Here is a 23,447-nt window from a genome sequence, read left to right as displayed (position 1 = left end):
ATACACAAAAGGTTACGTTTGGATGGAGGTCATAAGTGAAGGTTACAGTCGGATGGAGGTCATAATGAGCAAGCGATGGTGGAGCTTCTTGTCTTGTCCCACTTTTCTTTGCCTCCAGGACACCTGTCAACCCAGAGTGTATGGGTTCTTATCAGTCTGGAGGTTCCTGTTTTTCTTAGTCTGTTCAAGGACCCCTGTTGTTCACAAGATGAATGGTTTTCTGTCATTTGGCCCCGGGGTGCCCCTTTCTCTGCTCATATCTAGCTACTTGCCTGCTCTAACCCTTTTACCCACTCAGGGCCTGGGACAACATGACACTGAAAAGGACTGGCCTGCCGGCCTTCTACGCCAGGACTCTAAACTTGTGGGATGTTCCCCCACGCTCCCTATCAGCACGGCCAGCTCTGCAGGTCCTGCTGCACAGAGGTCATGGCTGCAAAGCCAGGAAGCTCCGGCTCCAGCCAGCCTCCACCGCCTTCTTGCTGTGGTCACTGGGGTGATTATTTAAGGGGTGATTATTAAACCTCTCTGGGACCGAATTTTTAATCTCTAAAATAGAAAGTCATAATATTTATTTCCAAGTATTGAATTAAATGAGCTATTGGCTGACATCTATTTAGCACCAGCTCCAGGTACTCTTTCGAGTGTTTGACATATATTTCCTTCTTCAGGTCTTACAATAGTCCCATGAAACAGGGGCCACTGTAAGCCCATCGGATAGGTGAGGAAACAGGCTAAGAGAGGTTCAGAAACTTACTCAAAGCCCCACAGCACGTGGGCAGTGGGGCTGGGAGGCAGAGCCGGGCAGTCTGGACCCAGAACCCGCACGGCCGCTACCTGACGAGCTGTGCGTCCTGCCCTTTGGACTTCATTCTTCTACTACAGAATCACACGTTCTCAACCCTTCTTCATCTTGTGTGGAGTTTTTCTGATATGAGATTCTTAGTATTTTGTAGGTTAACATTAATTATTGTAATGAAATCATGATCGTTTTGTAATGTCAGGTCTCTGTGTTACAATGCGCCAAGAAAGAGATACTGTCCTTCAGCAAACATAGACTGTTTACAAAAATTAATCCCAAACCAGTCACAGAGTAACTTCCACGTGTTCCCCAAAGCAGTAATTTATGGATTACGTTCTCTTTACACAACAAAATAAAACTGGTGATGAGTGACAACAACAGAGTCACATCTACTTGGGAATTGAAAACATTGTTCTAAATAATTGTTCTGAATATGGAATCAAGATGAAAAATTATTTAGAAGCACTAACATTGAAAAAATGTTTTTCTAAAATTTTGGGAAAGTTGGCAAATCTATGTTCAAAGGAAAAAATGTATGAATAATAAAGACAAAGCAGAAATTAATAAAACTGGAAAGCCATAAAATGGATAACAGAATTTAATCTTTCAAATAACAAAATTAGAGGCAACAATCTGGAAATTTTATTTCAAAAGAGAGAAGGCAAAATCAAATAAATAAAATTAAATCAAGAAAGAAGATGTAAAGAATAGACATGAGAACATTAAACTTTATTTAGTCATATGTATAGCTGTGTCCATATTTGAATGTTTCAATGAAATGAGTGCTTTTTTGAAAAGGCAGAAATTTAAAAAATTGACTCAAAAGAAAATAGATTAGATTAATTAAAGAAGAAACTGATGAAATTTCCTCAAAGAATGCTTTCCTGAAAAGACCAGGTTGAGATGGTTTTACTAGTGAGGATGTTTGATACTTTACTTATCAACTAATGTTATATACTATCTTTTAGAATGAGTAAAAGATGAAAGGAGATAAAAATTAAAACTCTAGACTAATCTCATCACTGGATATAGGTATATAAATCTAAACAAGATATTAATGAATCAAATTTAACAACATATAAAAAGAATATTCCACAGTGACCAATAAAGATATACCCCAGGATGTAAGGATGGTTTAATACAAGGGCATCCTAATGATATAAAATACCCAATAATTGATTGTCAGGTAACAAAAAAGCATCAATAGCTTAATAAAAATCAGAAAATATTTTCCACATTGCTTATAGTCTATAAAAACTAAGATGAGATGGATAATTCCTTACCAAGATAAATAATATCCATTTAAAATTAGTTAAGAATTAATAAACTTAATACTGAAACACAATAGGTATCCCCAATAAATCATGAAAAAACAAAGATGCCCACTACAGTCAACATTGTTAACATAACTGGCCAAAGCAATAAGACATGATTGTCAGTAAAAAGAAAGAAAAGGCATAGCTATTAGCAAGGAGGGGGCAGAATTATCACTCTTCGCAGATGTGATCAATGATCACTCATTTGAATTGCCTCAACAAACGGACAAATAAATAGAAAGCAAAAGAGAGTTCCAGATTGACGTATATAATCAATAGCTTTCCCATATTTTGTTAACAACCAAAAATGTAATGAAAAAAAAAACTCCAATAGCAGCAACAAGATGGAAAATAACTATAATTAATAAGAAAATTAGCTTTTATTGCTTAGTGAGAAATACAAAAACAGCTGAGTGATACAAAAGAAAACCTAAATGAAAAGGGAGGCACGGTATGTTTCTCAATGGAAATAATGAATTATGAACAATCTCAATTGGGTTCAAACTAATGAATCAGTTTAACACAATTCCAACTAAAACTTCAATGACATTTTTATTTGTCTTGAAAATGAGAAAATAGCTTTAAAGTTCCCACAGGAGAATACTGTTTCTGGCTCAGTTTTGAAAATGAAGACTAGGGAGGCCAGTATTAAACATATGATAAATAAAGTTACCATGAGAAAAACAGCAAGGTGTGGGCACTGGAATAGAAATGTAAAAGGAACAAAGTGGATGGCCCAGAAGCAGAAACTCAGGTATACTGTGAATTTAATGTGTGGTAAGGAAACCTCAAAAATCAACAGGGGAGGGTGGAAGGTGGAGCTCAAGTCATAGAGTGCATGCTGCGCAGGCCCGAGGTCCTGGGTTCAATACCCAGTACCTCCTCCAAGAATAGGTAAATAAATAAACCTAATTGCTTCATCCCCAAAAAAACATCAATAGGGGAGAGGTTGTTTGGGTTAAAGAAAAAGTGGTAAGTGAGGAAGGGCAGAGACGCATTTAAATGCTTTAACCATATTCTAAAATAACTCAAAAGATTTTAAGAATTAAATGTAAAAACCAGACACCACAGACCACCCACAAATAAATACAGATGAAGATTCCTGAGATGGGAAGAAGTTCCTAAGCTGAAAATCAGTGGAAGAAATCTCAAAGGAAAAGACTTTGTTAAATAAAAATGGTTTTTTATAATCCTCACATTGAAAATAAAAAGGAAATTAAAAGTAAAAAGAAGAACCATAAAAATATTTGCCACCAATATATTGAAGGGTTAATATCCTTCAAAGCAAAAGAGGTTGTAAAAATTACTAAGAGAGTCATTAACACCCCAACAGATGCATAAGCAAAGCACACGAATAGACAATTTACAGAAGAAATGCCTGGAAACGAGTGAACTTAGTGTGGTGGGCTCAGTGGTGGCCTCCTCAGACATCCACATGCTAATTCCTGGAACCTGGGAATATTAAATTATATGGCAAACATTTTGTTTTGCAATTAAAGATCTCCAGATGGGAAGAGTATCCTGGATTATCTGGGTGGGCCCTAAATGCCCAGGTGCTTTTAGAAGAGGGAGGCAAAGGAACATTTGACCAGAAAAGGAAAAAGAGGAGCCAGCGTGACCACGGGGGCAGAGCCTGGAGCAATGTGGCCACAAGCAGAGGAACACTGGCCACCACCAGCAGCCAGATGAGTTAAGGAGCAGAACCTTGGCCAGAGCCTCCAGAGGGGGCACCACCCTTCTTACACCTCGATTTCATTCCAGTGAAACTGCTTTTGAACTTCTGGTATCCAGGAATACGAGAGGATAAATTTCAGTCTCTGTTGTGGTACCTTGTTACAGCACTAACAGGAAAATAAAGCACTTATGAAATATCCAATCTTGCTAATAAGCAAAGAAACAGAAGATAATATTCTAAGGCAATACTTACTATTTTTGCCTATCAAATACCAAAGAGTCATTTAAACGCTTATGGATGACAGAGGTGTAGTGACGCTGTATGCTCCTGTACAGTGTGATGGGAAGGAAATTGAGGCTGCCTCTCTGGAGAAAAATTCCATATGTGTGAAAGTGTCAAATAAATTATATTCTTTGTCCTATTGTTTCCATTTCCAGGACCCTAAACCACAGAAATCGCAACCTGAATAATGATTTATGTAGAAGACTGTTTATTCTAAGTTGGCAAATTCAGTGTTCCAATAATAAACACGATCCAGATGTCCAGCAAATAAGAGAACAATGAAACAAATTACGGCAACTCATAAAAGAGAGTAAGGTACAGTTCTTAAAATTATCATGGCAAATAATTTTCATGACTTGCTTACAACATAGTGTTGCAAAATGATCAGCATACAGAAAGTTATAAATGTAACGAACCAAGTATGTGCGTGTGTGTACAAGTTTATATGATTAAAACATAATGATTGTGGTGGTGGTTTCATTGGTGTACACATCTATCAAAATTCATTACACTGTGCATCTGAAATACATGTAGTTTACTGTATAGGAATCATACCACAATGAAGGTGTTAAAAAATAATGGAAAGATGCTTTTAAAACCGTTAAAGTGTTTGTCCAGAAATGGTGAGATGTAGACATTTTAATGTTTTTCTTTACCAATTTCTTCCATATTGTCTACAAGGAATATGGGTATACCATGATCATGAAAATCAGACAAGTAAGTTAACAAACAGGAGGTAAGAGATTTATGAAAGATACTTGTTTCAGTATTGTTCAAGTTAGTGAAAAATCCAGGGACAGCAAAGGCATTCAACACAGACAATAATAGTTACAGGGCACCTTTGTGATGGAATATAATGTAACACTGAAAATTACTGACGCTATTTTAAAAATAGGCATCTACCTAGAATCTAGTGATATGGAGAAATGCCTTTGACGGGATGGTTAGTGCTTTTTTAAAAGCAGAACTCAAGGCACAGCGTTCTCTCTACTGCATAACAGGTGTATAGATACCTAGCAAGTCATAGACCAAAATACTCAATGTCGCTGCCTTTCCTAACATGGCAGAATTTCAAGTGACTTTACTTCCTTTTTTATATTTCCCAGCGGTTCCAAGTATTTTTATAAAGGAACAAACTGGACGTGAGTCGTGCGTGAAGTGCGTCCCCACTGGAGCAGTGATGAAGTCTGAGCTCCCACTTCTTCCTGGGCCCAACGCCTCGTGCAGAAAGGATGTCCTCCCAGGGGTGTGAAACCATTCACTTAGGATCTCAAGCTGTGTCCATGTCTTCTCACACTTCTGCCTACAGTTTTTATCCCAATTCCTTTCTTCTTTATCATTGTCAGAGAAATAGCTAATTAATACATTTTTGAAATATCCTTTGGAAAAATAAAATGTCACACCACCTCCACAGTGTTTTATGATGTGTCTTTGATTAAATTCACAGCCCCAGTGTTAATTCCTACATTTATTTCCCTCTCTTGCCTTCCGGCGGCTGTTCTAAAGCCTTCTTGCTGCTTCCTCCAGCCTCTGCATTTCAAAGCAACTGCCTGCATCGAACACAGCTTTTCTCTCTTTAATTTTTTTTTTCTTAGGAGCTCAGTTGTCTCTGTCTTTGAAGGTAAATGAAATACGATTAAAATAGAGAAAATGAAATGCTGACACTTAGCGAAATAACTGGCTCTCACTTGGCTGGAGTATCACAAATTCCTGAAGAGATGAATGAAAACTTCCCATTAGACATTCTTTCCTGGACCAGAAACCCCAAATTCATCTTCCCTGAGCTTGAATTTGAAAAAAAGACATTCACTGAGTTGCTCACATACGCTCGTAGCCAAATCCAAGACTATCCGAAAGAAATCCAATCTGATGGGAAAAGACAGTCTATGGGGACCAACAGTACTGCCTCTCAGCTGCTGGGGTCAGAGGTGGGCATTCGCACCATGCCCCTTGGCCAGTGTCATGCTTATGAGCCTGGTGGGTGCAGGGAGAGGGGACCCTCGCCTGGGAATCCAGGTACCTGGGTTCTTGAATCAGCTCTGCCCTGAAGTTGCTCTGCGACTCGGGCAGTTCATTTCAGGGACCTCGGCATCCATGCCCGCAGAGCTGCTTCTCCTCCAGGGCGCCCTGTGTTAGCACCTGCCGCTGCCACTCTAGCTGGCTGACGTGCCAGATGCTCGGCTTTATCCTTGACTCCTCCTCCCTCAGGCACCGCATCCCACCACTCACTAAGTGATTTCTCTGTGCCCATGGCCATGACTCTAATCCATCTCTCCACTAGACCAGTGCAATCTCTTAGGGCTTTACTGGGATCCAGTCCTTTCTCTGTGCTGCAGCCGACGAGTCTTTTTTAAAGCACACATCCTCTCTGTCATTGCCTTACTTCAACCTGGCAGTGACCTTCCGTGGCTCTTGGATAAAGAGAAACTCCACAGCCACACACAGTCCCTGTTGAAGTGTGTGAACAGGCTGGACCCAACCCACAGATAGGAGGCTGTTTGTTTCTTTAAAAACCAACTGGCTTCCAATATATAAAAGTCAAGAAATGGGACATAAAAATCTGGATTCTTCTCTCAAAAATTAGAAAATCAACCACCTCCAGTCGTGTACCTGTCGGGGACACAGCAGCAGCCACCCTCAGTGGAAAGGCATGCCCCCCAGCTGCCACAGCCTCCCCTGAGCCCCCTCATCTTGTCCACCCTTCACTGAACTCACTCGTGACACAGGTGTGGCCCCCCAGCCCTTACCTTTCTAGTGGCACCTCCCTCTCTGTCTTGGTGCTCCAGGCCCCCTTGGGTTTCTGCCTCTGAACAGATGACAGATGACAGGGCCTTCACTTTTACTGTTCCCTCTGTGTGGAACATGCTTCCCGCTCCTGCCTCTCTCTCTCCCCACCAGTCCTGACCTGGGCAAATCCTATGCATCCTCAAGGCATGAGTGTAAATGTCATTTCTACAGGAAGACCATCCCTGACCCCCCACTCTAGGACAGTGCCCTACCTTTCCCCCATCCCGCTGATCATTGGTGAATTGTCTTTCCTGTGAGCTCCCCAGAGCAGGGAGCAGTCTGACCTCCCCAGTACATGATCACTAGTCACCAGCCCAACACCCATCCCAGAGCAGAAGCTTCCTGAATATTTGCTGAATGAGTGAACAAACTTGTAGCTTCTGCATTTAACGTATATATGCATCAGTAAAACGTGACCTACTGCAGAGAAAAGATACAGAAGAAAGCAGAACTAACAGCATGGGACAGGTGCGTGGACAAGGTGTCCATTCGGGAGACATGCTGAACAGGATCACTGTTTGCCAGAGATGTTCCCTGGAGGAAGTCATGTTGAAGTGGAGCTTCGGATTTGGGACTTGTGAGCATGCCTGCCACCGATGGAGACACTGGCTCAGGGAGGTGACCTGTCCATGGCCACACAGTCAATGCAGTCCGTGAGCAAGATACAGGTGCAGGTTGTACCTGGCTCGGGGTCACAATCAAAGCTGCAACTCCAGCACCCAACTCACAGAATGTGCCGAGTGAGTGAATGGAGAGAGAAGACAGAGGTTCAAGAAAGACCTGGGACCTGCTGCAGACTGAATGTGTCCCCCCCCCAAATCCAAATGCTGAAATCCTGATTCCCAAGGTTAGAGTGTTAGGAAGTGGGGCTTTTGGGAGGTGCTTAGGTCATGAGGGTGGAGCCCTTATGAATGGGATCAGTGCCCTTAGAGGAAGAGACAGAAGAGAGATGACCTCGCTGTCCCCGAGGTGAGGACACAGCGAGAAGGTGGCTGTGTACAAGCAGGAAAGGGGACCCTCACCAGAACCTGACCGCGCTGCCACCTTGATCTGGGACCTCCAGTCTCCAAACCTGTGAGAAATAAGTTTCTGTTGTTTATAAGCCAGCTGGCCTGTGGTATCTGTTACAGCAGCCTCCAGAGGACCGAGACAGGACACAAGGAGCAGAAAGAAACTGACAGTGAGTTACAAAAGAGAACTTGGATGAAGGATGAGAAACTGAAAAGTATCTCAAAAGAGAAAAGCTTAGGCTCTCCTGAGGCAGATATTTATTTACTTTTTACCCAGGGAGGCCAGTTCTATTCATTGATTTTAAAATATATTTCTTATGTTTGAAGAGCTGAGGCTGTAATTGTTATGCTGGTTTATTGTCACACAGGCAATGTTTACTTTCAGAATTTTAAAATACTTTTACCAACAAAAAGCAAAATAGTCTCGTTAATGTGGACTCTCACTTCAGTAAGGAAACTGTTTTCAAAAAACATTAATTAGAGAAATTGTCATGCCTCCAACAGCCACAAATGTGTGAGTTGTTTCCAGTTTTGCAAATGAAGAAAACAAAATTGTAGCGATAATAACCCAGAAGGGTTGATGATAAACGATCAGAAGCAGATGCCTCTGAGGTGACCTGGATTAGATGAGATATACAAAGACATACATAACGCTATAGAATAACACACTTTAAAATGGTTAAAATGGTAAACCTTATGTATATTTTACCACAATAGAAATAGCAAAACATTCCTCCAAAAAAAGGTTTTTAAGTGATAAATGCCAACTAGCCCCCGTTACCCTGTCATCTGGAGCCACCCTGCCTGATTCCTGCTCATGGAACCTTTGCTGAAGGAGGCAAGAGGCTTAGGAAGACCCTGTGTCCTCCCGGCCTCAGCGCTCACCGTGCTGTTGGGGTTTATAGTAAGAAATATATACTTGGTCTTCGTCCAGAAGCACAAAGCTCCTCCTAAAACCCTTGGAATTTCCTAAGTGCTAAGACCAGTCAAGATATTTTATATTCATAACAAACCTCTTTCAACTACATCTAAGTCTAGGTTAGTGAAGTGACTTTAGGACCACACCTAAGGATGGGAGCAGGTGGCCAGGTGAATCAATCACACGATTAGAGGGCTGGAACTTTCAATCCCACCCTCTGCTGTCCGGCAAGGGGAGAGGGGCTGGAGATTGAGTTCAGCCACCAATGGCCCATGTTTAATTCATCCTGCCTATGTGACATCCTGCCTATGTGACATTTCACATCCTGCCTATGTGAAATGCAGATGGCCAACAGGCACATGAAAAGATGCTCAACAGCGCTTATCCCCAGGGAAATGCAAATCAAAACCATAAGATATCACCTCACACACCTTCAGAATGGCTATCGTCAAGAAGAACACACATAACAAATGTTAGCAAGGATGTGGAGAAAAGGGAACCCTAGATACTGTTGAAGGGAATGTAAACTGGTGCAGCCACAGGGGAAAAGAGTATGGAGGTTTCTCAAAAAACAAAAAATAGAACTACCACATGATCCAGCAATTCCACTGCTGGGCATGCATCTGAGAAAAAACAAAAATAATAATTTGAAAAGATACATGCACCCCAGTGTTCCTAGCAGCATTATTTACAATTGTCATGGTATGAAAACAGCCTAAGTGTTCATCAACAGATAAATGAACAAAGAAGGTGTGGTATGTGTGGAATATTACTCAGCAATAAAAAAAGAATGAAATTCTGCCATTTGCAGCAATATGGAAGGACCTGGAGAGCATTATGCTAGGTGAAATAAGTCAGACAAAGACAAATACTGTATGGTATCACTTATATGTGGAATCTAAAAAATACAACAAACTAGTGAATATAACAAAAAGGACACAGACTCACAGACAGAGAACAAACTAGTGGTTACCAGGACGTAAGGGGCAATACAGAAGTGGGGCGGGGGAGGTACCAACTACCGTGTCAAGACGGGCTCAAGGACGTATTACACAACACGGGGAATATAGCCAGTATTTTGTAATAGCTTTTAATGGAGTGTAACCTTTAAAAATTGTATTAAAAATAAAATTAATTAAAAGACTAAACAAAAAATCATGCTTATATAATGAAGGCTCCATTAAAACCCAAAAGGATGGGGCTTGGAGTGCCTCCCAGCTGGTGAACACGGTTTGAAGTGTGGAAGCCCCACGCCTTTCTCAGCCCTCAGCCTCTACAGCAGTTCCATCGGACAGCTCTTGAGTTACACCCTTTCACAATAAACCAGTAGTCTAGTGAGTAAACTGGTTTTCTGAGTTCTGTGAGTACTCTAGCAAATGCACTGAATCTAGGAGGGGTCCTGGGACCCTCTCATTTACAGCCCGTCGGTCAGAAGCACAGGTGACGACCTGGACTTGGATGAGCCCTGACGGTGAGGCAGTCCTGGGGGACTGAGCCCTGACGCTGCGTCCAGGGGGTGGTGTCAGAACTGAGCTGAATCGCAGGACACATTGCTCGATGCAGGGGCAGAACCCACACGTTGGAACTGTAGTCAGTCATTCTCACGTTCCCAGAGAGCCCAGAGGGCCCCGTTCCGGGCGGAGGAAGACAGCCGCACGCGTGGCTCGGCGGGCGGACTGAGCGGGTTCCGGCTGCAGCTCCAGCATTTTCCCAGTAGTGAGCCCCGCCCGGCTCTCAGCTCCCATTCCCACGCCTGCAGATACAGCTGCCCGTGACGCGGCCCCGGCCGTGGGCACTCAGCGCAAGGCCGGCGTGACAGCTGTGCTCCGCTCACGCGCCCAGAAGTGGCGGGCATTGGGCGCTGGACCCTCACTAGCGGTTTAATCTCCTCCCTCCCGGCCCTCTTGTGTCAGTGGGGAGGGGACGCCTCGTGTCCCTGGGAGGGGTCCTCGCGCTTCTCCTTCCCTCGTGCTCATCGGATACTCAGGCAGCAAGGCCCGGGGTCTCAGTCCACCCCTTCTCTCTCCTCTGGTCCACTGCCTCAGTTCCCGCCTCCGCCTACCCTCACCACGGGCACCCACAGCAAGTCTCCGTCAGGTCCCTCTCCTCCCTCCTCACCCTTCCCACCCTTGTCCACACCTGCCCCCCACGACCCCAGAGCCACCTTCTAACGCAGATGTGGCCTTGTCACTCTCCTGCTCTCGTGCCGCCTAGGGCTCCCTACTCCCCCAGGGGTAAGTCTACTGCGGCTCAGGGAACAGGTGCCTCCCCTCCCGCCCTCCCTGCACGTGCTCCTCCCTCAGCCCCCAAGCCACTCCCAGTCTTTCACAGCCCCTTTCCCATCTCAGGGCCTTTTCTTTAGCTGTCCCCTTTCCGGGCAGTGTCTTCTCTCTGAACTCCATCATTACCTGCCTAACTGCTGCTCACCCTTCAGGGTTCAATTTAGAGGCCACCCCTTCTGGGAAGCCTTCCTTGATCACATCCCTCCCCACCCCAATCTGGATGAGGCACTCCTCCTTGCCAAGGCCACACAGCAGGTATATTGTTGCACTGGGATTTAAAGTCAGACCTTCCTGCTTCCAAAACAGAAAGCCAAAAACAGAAGACTATGCATATTTATGTGGGAAGGAAAGACTCTAGAGTGAAGTAGAGCTGAAAACATCTTGGCAAGAGTCCCAAAATACATTAAATGAAGACAGCAAGTAGCAGAACAATGCATATGGCATGATTCCATTAAAAACAAAAAAAAAACCCACCTGTGTTTAAGTTTGAATAAGCAAGGGAAAAAGCCTAAATGAATTCTAATTGAGCTGTTAGCAAGAGCTATTGAATGGGTGGATTCAAACGCTCTATGAGCTTTGAATTTGTTGTATATTCTTTATTTTCTAAAAAAAAAAAAAAATCAAACTCAATCAAAGGAACTCAACAACAACTTTTCTCCAGTGATACGTGAAAGGCTTGAATGCTTGGGAATTCCAAGGCTTAGGAACGAACTTTTGGGGGGAGGGTTCACTGACTACCCTTCGTCCTGCAAGGGACATGGGGAGCTGAGATGGTGATGTGGAATGAGAACGGACGTGGTTGGCTGCGGAGCCACACTTACCTTTCCCAGCAGCTCAGGGAGGCCCAGCAGCTGCCCAGGGAACACGCCAATGCAGATGAAGATGGCAGTCGCCTGCCCCAGAGAGCCACGGATCTCCCTGGGCGAGATCTCGCTCAGGTGCATGGGGAGCGCACTGAGGGCGATGCCTGTGAAGGAAGCGTGGCAGCAGTGAGAGAGGTGGCTCCTCCAGGGAAGACTCTGGTCGTGGCACCTCCCTCTGCTTTGAGATTGACAAAACTAGCATTGTAGCCACAGTACCACTGCCAGCACTCTGCACAAACTGCCAACACTTTAACACACGCTTTATCACTTAATCCGTAAAGTATGGCTGGGATGTGGATTTCAGGAGAGGATACAGCTGATGATGGGGGAGGAGGTGATGGTGATGGTGGTGATGGTGGTGGTGATGGTGGTGATGGTGGTAGTGACAGTTGTTCACCCCTCAAGGCAAACATGCTTAAGAAGCAAAAAGACAGGAATTATCTCCAAAGTTGCAGCATAAACTGGATAATATTTGGATTTTTATCCCAAACACACATATTGAGAGCATCTGGCCTCATGTAAAAATGGGCTGGCCACAGATCAATTTGGCACAATGCTGCTTAGGGGGCAGTGGAATAGAGAGAAATGTGCAAGGATTCAAGTCCCAGAGCCCTGCCTTCCGCACGGGGTGACCTTGATCAAGTTAATTAGCTTCCTGTAGCTCCGCTTACTCACCTGTGAAAGGGTAATCATTGCTGCCTATTCCTGTTGCGGTGGGAATAAAATTACTATAAATAAAGCACCCGCCTCATGTATGGTCACTTGATGGACACTTAGAAAACTGTTAGGTCTTCACCCTCACACGCCTCCTACCCCCTGGGGATAATTATCATCATCTCACAAAAAGCTAATAAGGAAATGATAAGGCTGGCAGGAGAGAGGGGGCGTGGGTCGTGGTGAAGGACACGGAGCCCGTCTGACACAGTAAGAACCCTCCTTCACAGGGAGCCTGCACAGACTGGATACATGGAAGCGCTTAGCAGAGTGCCTGGCACACAGTAGGCTGTCAATTAATGGAGACTCTTTTTACTTGCCTGTTGTGAAATGACATGGAAAAATTAAATGCTGATGGCTAAACCAGTGGTGAATGAGGAGATGGTCTATTTGAAAGCTGGTCATAGGATGACCAACACATCCCAGTTTGCTGTGGACCATCCTGGTTTCCGCACTGAACGTTCTCTGTCCTGGGAACCCCCTGAGTGCTGGGCAAACCAGGACAGTTGGCCATCCTGGGCCCGTAGTGCTGCGCCAAGCATCCCACACACCCGAGTGGCCTCTCTCGATCTCTGACCTCATCTCTTGCCTTTCCTTCTCCCAGGTGCCCCAGCCGTAGGGTTTACTGAACACTCCAGGCTTATTCTGACCACAGGACCTCAGCCTTGGCTGTTCTGTTTCTCTGGAGCCCTCGTCCACACAGCTCCACAGGCTGACTCCCTCCTGTCCTCCTGTCTCAGCTCAGCTTCACTCCTTCCCACGAACGTGACCCAATTTGACCTAACGGGTCCTTTGCAGATGTAATCAAGTTAAGATGAGGTCACATTGGACTAGGGTGGGCCCTCAATCCAAAGGCCAGTGTCCTTATAATAAGGCCATGTGAAGATTCAGGGAGACACAGAGGCATGTGAAGATGGAGGCAGAGACGGGAGTGATGCTGTCACCAGCCAGGGAATGTTAAGACGAGATGGTGGGGTGAATTGTGATGGGAAGGGGCTGATTTCAATAGATGAAGGTCTCCGTGAGTGAGGAGGTGTGGTGGTTTCCTTTGCTGCCGTCATGAAGTGCTATGACTGGGGGGAACAGAAATTGCGTTCGCAGAGCTCTGGAGGCCAGAGGTATAATATCAAGGTACCAGCAGGGTTGGTCTCCTCTGGAGGCTCTGAAGGAGAGTCTGTTCCGTGCCCTCGCCTGGCTTCTAGTGCTGCCAGGAAGCCTCGGTGCTCCCCAGCTAAAGAACACTACTTAGCGTCTTGTACTTTTGTGCAAGTGTGCTGGTGACAAACTTTATTAGCTTTTGTTTGACTTGAAAAGGTGTCTTTGTTTCACCTTTAATTTTGAAAGACATTTTCATTGGGTGGAGAATTCTAGGTTGGCAGTTCTTTTCTGTCAGCTCTTTGAAAATAACATTTTGCTGCTTTTTCGTCTTCCTTTGTTTTTGTTGAATAGCCAGCTGTCCATTCTATTCTTACTAATTTGAAGGTAGGATATCTTTTTATCCTGTGTTTTAGAATAACTTTTTGTTTTGCCTTGGTAGTCAGAAATTTTACTAAACTGTGCATAGGTGTGGTTTTCCTTGTGTTTATCCTACTCGGGATCCATACTGCTTCTCAGGTTTGCTTGATGTTGTTCATCAGTCTTGAAAAAAGTGTTGGCCATTAGTTCACAAAAACTGCTTTTTCTCCATGCTCTGTCTCCTCTCTTTCTGATTCTCCAATTTATGCATGCTAGGCATTTTTACAATTTCCCAGACATTTATTACCATCTTTTCTGTATTTTCATGCTTCAATCCGGATACTTTCTTCTGATTTTTGATGCTTTAGTTCCCTGATTCTTGATTCAGTTGAGTGCAACCTACTGATAAAACAATCCATTAAATTCTTAACTTCAGCTTTTGCATTTTTTAGTTCCAGAATTTTGATTTGGTAAATCAAAATATAACTTTCATTTCTTTGCCAAAATTCTTGACCATATCTCTTGATCATCTGAACATATTAAACATAATTGTTTTAAAGGTTGTGTCAGATACTTTTATTTCCAGAATCACTATCAGTTTGTTTCTTATTTCTGTTATATCTCCTGATTTTCTTCTTTATGCCTGGTTATTTTTTATTTAATGCCAGAGCATATATGAAAATTGTAAAAATAGTTTGAGGTTCTGGATGAACGCATCTGGCAGGGTGACAGGCTAGAGGCATGAGCAATCCCAGTTCACCAGGATTCCATCAGTGATTGAAAGGGTCTGAAGAGCTGATATATTTATAGTTGACCCTTGCTCCTATGGTGTAGCCTTACTGTGACTAGTGATAGGAGTTCGACCCCAGTTCCTCCTCATCAGCTCCATGAATCTGCTGAGAGGTCTAATAAGCATCTCAGATTCTCAGCCATCATTGTGGAATTAGGAGATACCTCTAAGAGGAAAAGCTGCCCCCAATGTGGGCTTACCTCTCTGGGTTTTACTCCTTTCCCAGACTGTGGTCCTATAAGTCCTCCCTACCTAGGTAGCTATCTGGTATCTTTAAACAGACACTTTTTCTAATATTTCAAAAACATAATTCCTTCTATTTATCTATCTATCTATTAATTAAACCATTTCTTTATGGCAAAGGAGCCTCATTTTTCACTTATTTACCATTCAACAGACATTTACTGAGCGTATACTGAGAGGTGGTCGCTGTGGTCACTGTTAGAAGCCGAGGCAATGGCAATGAAACAGATAAAAAGCCTTGCTGTTGAGCAGTCTGTATCCTGGGCAGGGCTGGGGGGATTGTATTGGAGGGAGGCTGAGCATAAGCATGAAGAATGTGCCGTGTGGTAGGGGGTGACAAGGGCTCCAGAGAAACACAAAGTGGGGTTGGAGGGAGGAGACAGAGGATGCCTGGGTGGGAGAAGTTGCAGTTTTACATGGGGTGGCCAGCGAAGCCTCACTGTATTGGCTTCTGAGCAGTGTCCTGGGGTGGATGAGGAACTAGCTACAGGGATAGTGCAGGGAAGAGTGATCTGGGCAGGGAGAACAGTGTGTGCGAGCTCCCTGAGGCACTCGCCCCTCTTGTTGCTTGTTGGAACCACGAGAACTCCACGGCAATTCCAAGGGCACCCGAGGGTGAGAGGCCACGTGCAGCAGAGATGAGCTGGCCCTGCGGGATCCCCTGAGACCAGCCAACCTGCAGGTAACCGCATGTGAGTGAGACTATCCAAGTTTATCCAGCCACTGACCGACCTGCAGCCAGCCTCAGCCACGGGGAGAGAGCCCAGCAGAGCCCAGCAGAGCCCAGCAGGGCCGGCCCAGGTCAGAACCGCCCTGCCAACCCTCAGAACTGTAAGCTCAGCAAAATGGTTATTGCCTTAAGCCATTATGTTTTTGTTTTGTTTTGTTTTTTAATATAGCAAAGCCTGATACAGACAAGGTGATGAAATTAACCTAGGTAGGTGGCAGAACCCAGGCCATCTTAATTCATGACCCTCACCCTTAACCATTTCATTGTCTCAAGTCTCTGAGCCTCAGTGTCCTCTTACATAAAACGACAGCAAAGCCTTTCATTGAAGTACAGTTGACTTACAATATTATATTCGTTTCAGGTGCACAACACAGTGACTCGATATGTTTATACATTACAAAATGATCACCACCAAATCTCTTTACCATCTGTCACCACGCAAAGTTGCTGCAGTAGCACCGGCTGTATTTCCTGTGCTGTACATTGCATCCCCTGACTCACTTATCTTATAACTACAAGTTTGTACCTCTTAAGCTCCCTCATCTATTTCGCCCAACCCCCACCCTCCTTCCCTCTAGCAGCTGTCTGTTTGTTCCCTGAGTCTATGAGTCTGTTCTGTTTTGTTATGTTCGTTCATTTGTTTTGTTTTTTAGATTCCACGTATAAGTGAAAACATACAGTATTTGTCTTTCTCTGTCTGACTGATTTCACTGAACATAATACCCTCTGGTTCACAGGCCATAAAAAACAGACTACAGGCCAAATTCGTCCCAAGGGACAGAGTTTATCAAATCCTGTTCTTTTCTAATATAAGCATTAAAAGCCATACTTTTTTCTCTAACTGCATCCAACAAATTTTGATATGTTGTATTTTCATTATCATTCAGTCAAAAATATTTTAAATGTCCCTTGTAACTTCTTCTTTGACTCATACAATATTTAGAAGTGTGTTTTTATTATTTTCCAAATTTAGGGGGGCTTCCTAGACGCTGTTTGCAATTTCTAACTTAATCATGTTGTGGTCAGAGAATAGACTTATATGACTTCAGTCTGTTCAAACTGATTGACGCTTGTTTTCTGCCCAACATTTGGTCTATCATGGCGAAAAATCCATGACAGTTGGAAAAAAAAAAAATAACAGCCTTTCAGCATTAGTGGGAGACCAAAGGTGATGAAGATGAGTGGTCAATTAGAAAACATTACATGAGTATCAGGCATTATTCTCTGCAGTTAACCTTCTTCCTGTAGGCATCTCCCTTCTACTGAAGACCAAGATTGGGGAGCAAGAGCTTGGGTTATTAGAGAATCCTGATTAGCTCCCACCAGCAGCGCAGTGGAGGTAAGTGAAGTCTCTTTCTCCCTGACCTCCTGTCTGGCCCCTCACTGTTCGGCTCTCCCCTCCCTGCCTCGTTCACGGCACTGATAATGACGCCTGGTGCCCCCCGTTTGTAAGAGACGGACAAGGAAGGGCACTAGCCCTTAACAAGCTCTTACTGGGTTCCAGCAGCATTAGGCAGTTTATATACATACGTCTGTATATGTGTGTGTATATATCTTCATGTCAGCCTTTTAACAGCCCTTCGAAGTAGATTTGGTTGCTCCCATTTTACAATTTGGGAAACTGAGGCTCAGAACCATTCAGTAACTTATCAAAAGTCAGTAATTAGCAAATGGCAGGGCTGGGATCCAAACCCAGGGGTTTCTAACAAAAGCTGGCAATCTTTCCACAAACGCCTAAAACTAATACTCTACAGATGCATGTGTTTAGAAAGAGGGCAGGGTTGGTTTGGTGGCCCCCCTACAGCCGGAGTCAGGCCACGTATCACCGCTACCGTGTCCCACCCAGAGCCCTCTCCTCCAGACGGCTGGCTCCCTCTTTCCACTCCTGCCCTCCCCTCACCCACGCCTCTCCACATGGAAGGAGGAAGGATTCTTACTGAAACATAACCAGCTCATGTCGCATCCCTCTCAACCCTCCCCGGCTTCCGTCACACTCAGCTCACATCCTCAGTCCTCACTGTGGCCTACAAGTCCTCCGTGAGCTGACCGGCCCCTCCTCCACCTCGTCTGCACCCACTCACCCCGACTCACCAAGCTCCAGCCACACTGGCCTCCTCACTCCTCCTTGGACCTGCCAAGCACGCTCCCACCTCAGGGACATTGGATTCTTCCCACAACTCCCCCAACATGCGCTTGTTTCTCACCCTTGGGTCATGCCGGTCTCCGCCCCTGTCTCCGCCCCGCGCGGTCTCCCGGAGCCCCGTCTGCAGTCGCCCTTGCTGTCTGCCCGCCTGCGTCATTTTCCTCCCAGGGCTGCCACTGTCTACCCTGTGGGTCCCACGATGTACCCGTCCACCCTTCAGCATGTGAGCGCCGGGCACAGGGACCGGCAGTCCTGCTCGCCACCGCGTCCCCAGCGTGGAGAGGAGCGCCAGGCCCAGCGGGCGCTCGGTCAACGCCTGGGGAGTAAATGAATGAATGAGTCAGAGGCCCAGACAGGAAACATCACCAGACAGAAACTCCCTGGATACCACAGGCAACTTGGAATATGAATTTTCTGGTGAAGGTGACAAAGTAGAAGGCGTGCCATGCCCAAGACCATCCAGGTCTGTGGAGTTGGTTTGGGTCCCTCCCGGTCATCGCGTCTCCATTAGAGTGTCCCCCAGGACGTCGCTGTGAGCAAGGACACAGGGGAAATATTTGGGGGGATTTTCTGAAAAGTCAATCAGATCTAAGAGAAGGCTTCCCGTAAAAAAATAAGTGAGGAATGAAGCTCAGAGGTAAAGTGGATCTGACTGGAGAGGGCCTGGATGGAGAATTTCAATATGAAGCTTTTGATACTCACTGCAGCGGATTTGTAATGCAGAGGATTTGAAATAACCTAAATGTCTATCAATAGGGAACTGGTTAAATAGGTTCTCATCCAGTCATACAATGGAAGATTGTCTAAGCAACTGATTTTGGAAAAGCAGAACTCAAGGTACTTCCATGGAACCGTCTCTAAGACCCTGTGCTGACTGCTCTGCATTTGCCGTGGCACCCTGACCGTCTCCTCTCTCCCTGCCCTGCTCTGTGCCCTGAGGGCTGGTCCTCCCTACCAGTGAGACTCCTGGCTTTTCTGGCTTCCACTTGGGTTTAACCTGTGAGAGACCTGCAGCAGACTGGAGGGCAGGAGGAGAGAGAAGCCAGGATATTTCTTCCCAGCTCCCTCTCTGTGTGGACACTAGGGTTCTGACATAGCTCAGCGCCCCCACAACCTCAGCGCCTGCTCGTCAGCCCATCGCCCACCGATTCCCCGCTCCTGGGCTTCTGGTACCCTGTTTCCTCTCCTTGCCCTCCCAACATTAAAATCTCTCCAGTTGCACTGTATGGGTGGAACTCTGCTGCCTGCTGGGATCCTGACTCTTACACAGACATATCATGAACATGACAGAGGGGATCGCCAAACAGACGGCCCCCACTGACCTCCCAAGAACTCTTCCAATCAACTTCACCATTAGCGTCCCCATGAGTCCACTGATAGCGAATATGGACACAGTCACAGACCAGAGCAGAGTCAGACTGTCCTGGTCTATCGGATGTCCGTGCCTTCTTTCCCACGACTCACTGTAAAAGGCCTTGATGTACTGAAAACAAGCAACAGACCGTGTTATGAGGTGTTAGGAATACCTAACCAGGAGTTAGGTATAGTATTAGGAATGCCTTCTGTCTGGTCCTGTGGCTCGAAGCCAGCCAGTATATAAACAAAACAGCCTTCTTCCTGCAAGGCACTCTGCTAAGTTCTGTTTGAGCTTTAGTTCATTGAATCCTTCTAACAAATTTTGTGGCTGGACCCTATCCCTTTGCAGAAAAGGAAACCAAGGCTCGGAGAGACAGTGACTTGCTCAGTTAAGTGGCAAACCTCAGTCAAACTCAGATCTGACTCTGAGCCCGGGGAAATTGTTATTCCTGGACTTGTCCAACTTTGGTGCATAGCAGAATCACACTGGAAATGTGTTTAAAATATGCATCCCTAACATAAGAGAGAATACTTGCCACCCTGGGGTAAATAAAGGTTCAAGACACACAAAAACACTAGTCCTAAAGGAAAAGAAAATGCTCATTTAGATTTCATCAAAATTAAAGTGTTCTGATCTTTAGAAGACATCAAGAAAAATGAAGACAAGCCACAGACTGAGCTAACATGTTTGCAATACAAAGGACTTGTATCCTCAGTGTGTAAAGAATTCTAACAAGTCAATAAGAAGACAACCCAATTAGAAATGAGTGAAAGACTTGAACAGACTTCAAAAAAATTTCAAATGACCAGGAAGCTAATGACATGATGCTCACTATCATTAGTCAACAGGGACACACAAGTTAAAACCACAATGAGATGTCTACTCCACACTCACTAGACCCCCACTGCTGTCAATTCTGAGTCAGTGGGTTTGGGGTGGGACTCAGTGATTCTGATGTTCCCCAAAGCCTGAGGTCCTGGTGCACTACATTCCCCAAGAGAGTCCCATCCCCAAGATGCTCACAGTTACCCACAGCAACCCAATAAGGGCCCACAAACTTCTCCAACAACAGCCAGAGTATGACATGACAGAAGAGGCACAGGTTCAGGTCACACAGACCTGGGCTTGAATCCCAGCACCATGATTTGCTAGTTATTTAAACAAGCTGGACTTTGACTTGCTCATCTGCAAAAGGGGAATGATGATACTGATGTCTGCGGCCTGTCGTGAAGGTCGTACGAGAACTCAGAGCAGTTCCCAGTACTTGTGGGGAACTCACACAATCCCCAGGTGGGTTAAGGACCGAAAAGTCTGGTAAAAGTACGCAGTGACCAGCAGTGTGTGCTCTTGCACATTTATGGTGTGAGTTTAATTTGTACAATCATCTTGGAAAACAGTTTGCATTATCTTGTAAAGTTGAGGATGAGCCTAACCCACAACCCAGCAAATCCATTTCTAGAAACTTCCTCTTAAAAACTCCTCTTTCCCATTTGCCCTAGGATACATCTATCCAAACATCCATGGTAGCATTGCTTTTAACGGTTCCAAACAGGAAACAATCCAGATGCCAATTGACAGCAGAATGGATGAACACACTTTGGAACAGTTATAAAATGAAATGTGACAGCCACAAACATGAATGAACTATAGCTACATGCAAGCACACAAAATAAAATCTTACCAAAAATAAGATTGAAGGAAATAAGCCAGGAACAAAAGAATGCATATGGTATGATTCCATATATAAAATGCAAAAATAAGCAAAATTAAAAGGCTTTGGGGGAATTATATATAGATTATAAAACTACAAAGAGAAGCCAAGAAACAATTATTTCAAATGTCAGGTCAGGGGTCACCTCTAGGGGCTGGTGGAAGAAATGATTGGAGAGGGGCATTTGTAGGATTTTCTATTCTCTTTCATTCTTATTCTTAATCTTAGGTGGGTGCTAGACTTTAAACTATCTTTGTATGCTTTTTATATACTTTTGTAAACATACTATGTTTCACCATTTAAAAACTTCTCAAAAATGGTGGGAAAGTGTTCCAGGCAGAGGGAACAGCATGTGCCAAGACAGCTGAGGATGGCTTGGCATGTCCATGGTGACGGAAGGCGGCCTGTGGGGATGAAATGGGACTGTAAAGAAAGGAGTGGGCTGCATGGAATGGGAAGGGCTGAAAAGGGCAGGCGATGTGGGACCATAAAGGTCATAATAAGGTTGATTGTTCTTGGATTTTTGGGGGGGATAGAGTGAGAAACTGTTGGCGGGTTCTAAGCAAGGGGAGGACATGGTGTGGCTTGCATTTTCAGGAGAAGCCTCTGGCTTCAGAGTGGCAAGTGGATTAGAGGCAGGCGAGGGAGGAAGGTGGCACCCTGTTGGGAGGCTCTGCATGTCATGGTGGCCTGGACCAGGTGGCAGAGATGAAAGAAGGGGGTAAATCTGAGATATGTTTTGAATGTAGAATGGACAGGACTAACTGGGTCATTGGCTCCAAGTCTGGGGAGGGATGGTGTTGGCGATGGCAAAAGAGGAACACAGCAGACTGCCGGGTTTCTGGCGTAAGCAAACAGGCTGATGGCAGGAGGTAAGGCAGGGAGAGGTAGTACCCTCTCCCTGTGAGGTATCTCTTCTCCTCCCATTTTCTCTCTCCTTCTGGATCCATAACTACCTTGCTCATTGTATGGAGTGAGGCCAGACTATATTGTCAACAATTAGAGCTTTTTCTAACACTGATGAAGTTTCCATGTGTTAATACACAAAATGCTCTGATCTGCCATCATCCACTGATTCACTCAACAAACCCGTGCTGATATGGACACAGAAATAAACCAAACATGGCCCCAGGATCTCAAAGATCTTCTAGTCCATGGGAGCTGATAAAGCACTGTATCATTTAAGAATGCTCTTGGCTGCAAGAAACAGGATATTCCAACTTAAAATAGCTAAGCAACAGGGACATTTACTAGGACTATTGATCTTGTGGTTCCATAATGTGGTCAGGAATCCAGGTGCTTCCTCCTGCTTCATTCAGCTAGCCTAAGGCTGCACCCACTCATAATTATAGGATGACTCCTAGTAGCAATTTTGGCTACATGCTTTCCCATTCATGTTTGACTGGAGAGACTAACCCTGGTCTCTCAGAGATCTCTTGATACTAAGAAGAACTTTCTTAAAAGCCTCTAGCAAACCTCTCTTTATGTCCTGATTGGGGCACAGGCCCCTTACTAAGCTGATAGTTGGAAAGTGGGATGGGAACCATCACCTGGATCCATTCCTCTATCTTCTTCTTCCCACCTTATTAAATAGCACCACCGTTCACCAGTTGCTCAACCAAAAGTCTTGACTTTATCCTTAACTCTTGCCCTTGATCCACACCCTTCAACTAAGCCATTCGGACTCATCCCTGTCTGTTATGGGTTGAATTTTGTCCTCCCCTCCCCCAACAATTTAGATGTTAAAGTGCTAACCTCAGCACCTCAGAATGTGACCTTATTTAGAAATAGGGTCACTGCAGATGTCATTAAGATAAGGTAATATTGGAGTAGGGTGGGCCCTACTGGCCCCTTCTCCCAGTCTACCCTACTCTAATATGACTAGTTTTCTTACTAAAAGGGAAAATTTGTCATTTTAAGCAAAGTAAGCCAGAAAGAGAAAGAAAAACACCATATGATATCACTTATTTGCGGAATCTTTGAAAAAAAAAAAGACAAACGAAATTATTTACAAAACAGAAACAGACTCACAGACATAGAAAACAAACTGACGTTACTGGGGGAAGGGGGTAGAAAGGGATAAATCGGGAGTTCAAGATTTGCAGATTACTAACTAATATATACAAAATAGATAAATAATAAATTTATACTGTATAGCACAGGGGACTATATTCAATATCTCGTAGTAACTTACGGTGAAAAAGATATGAAAACAAATATATGTATGTTCATATATGCCCGAAGTATGATGCTGTACCAGAAATTGACACAACACTGCAAACTGATTATATTTCAATAAAAAAAAATATATATATATATATATATGCACACACACACAAAAAAAAAAACAGGGAAAACTTGGACGCAG

General features: G+C 44.6%; 1 protein-coding gene across 1 annotated transcript in view; it reads right to left on the bottom strand.

The window, feature by feature from the left end:
* The window catches only part of SLC2A9 (solute carrier family 2 member 9), a 177,676-nt gene that overhangs the window by 119,975 nt on the left and 34,254 nt on the right, over window positions 1–23,447 (bottom strand). The window contains 3 exon segments of the mRNA XM_074352921.1: window positions 11,895–12,131; window positions 18,073–18,327; window positions 19,330–19,494. Coding sequence (XP_074209022.1) covers window positions 11,895–12,131; window positions 18,073–18,327; window positions 19,330–19,494 — 657 coding nt within the window.

This window comes from Camelus bactrianus, chromosome 2 (assembly GCF_048773025.1).
Source record: "Camelus bactrianus isolate YW-2024 breed Bactrian camel chromosome 2, ASM4877302v1, whole genome shotgun sequence".
Taxonomy (NCBI): Eukaryota; Metazoa; Chordata; class Mammalia; order Artiodactyla; family Camelidae; genus Camelus; species Camelus bactrianus.
Note: the sequence above shows the minus strand (reverse complement) of the source record. Positions and strands in the feature narration are given on the sequence as shown.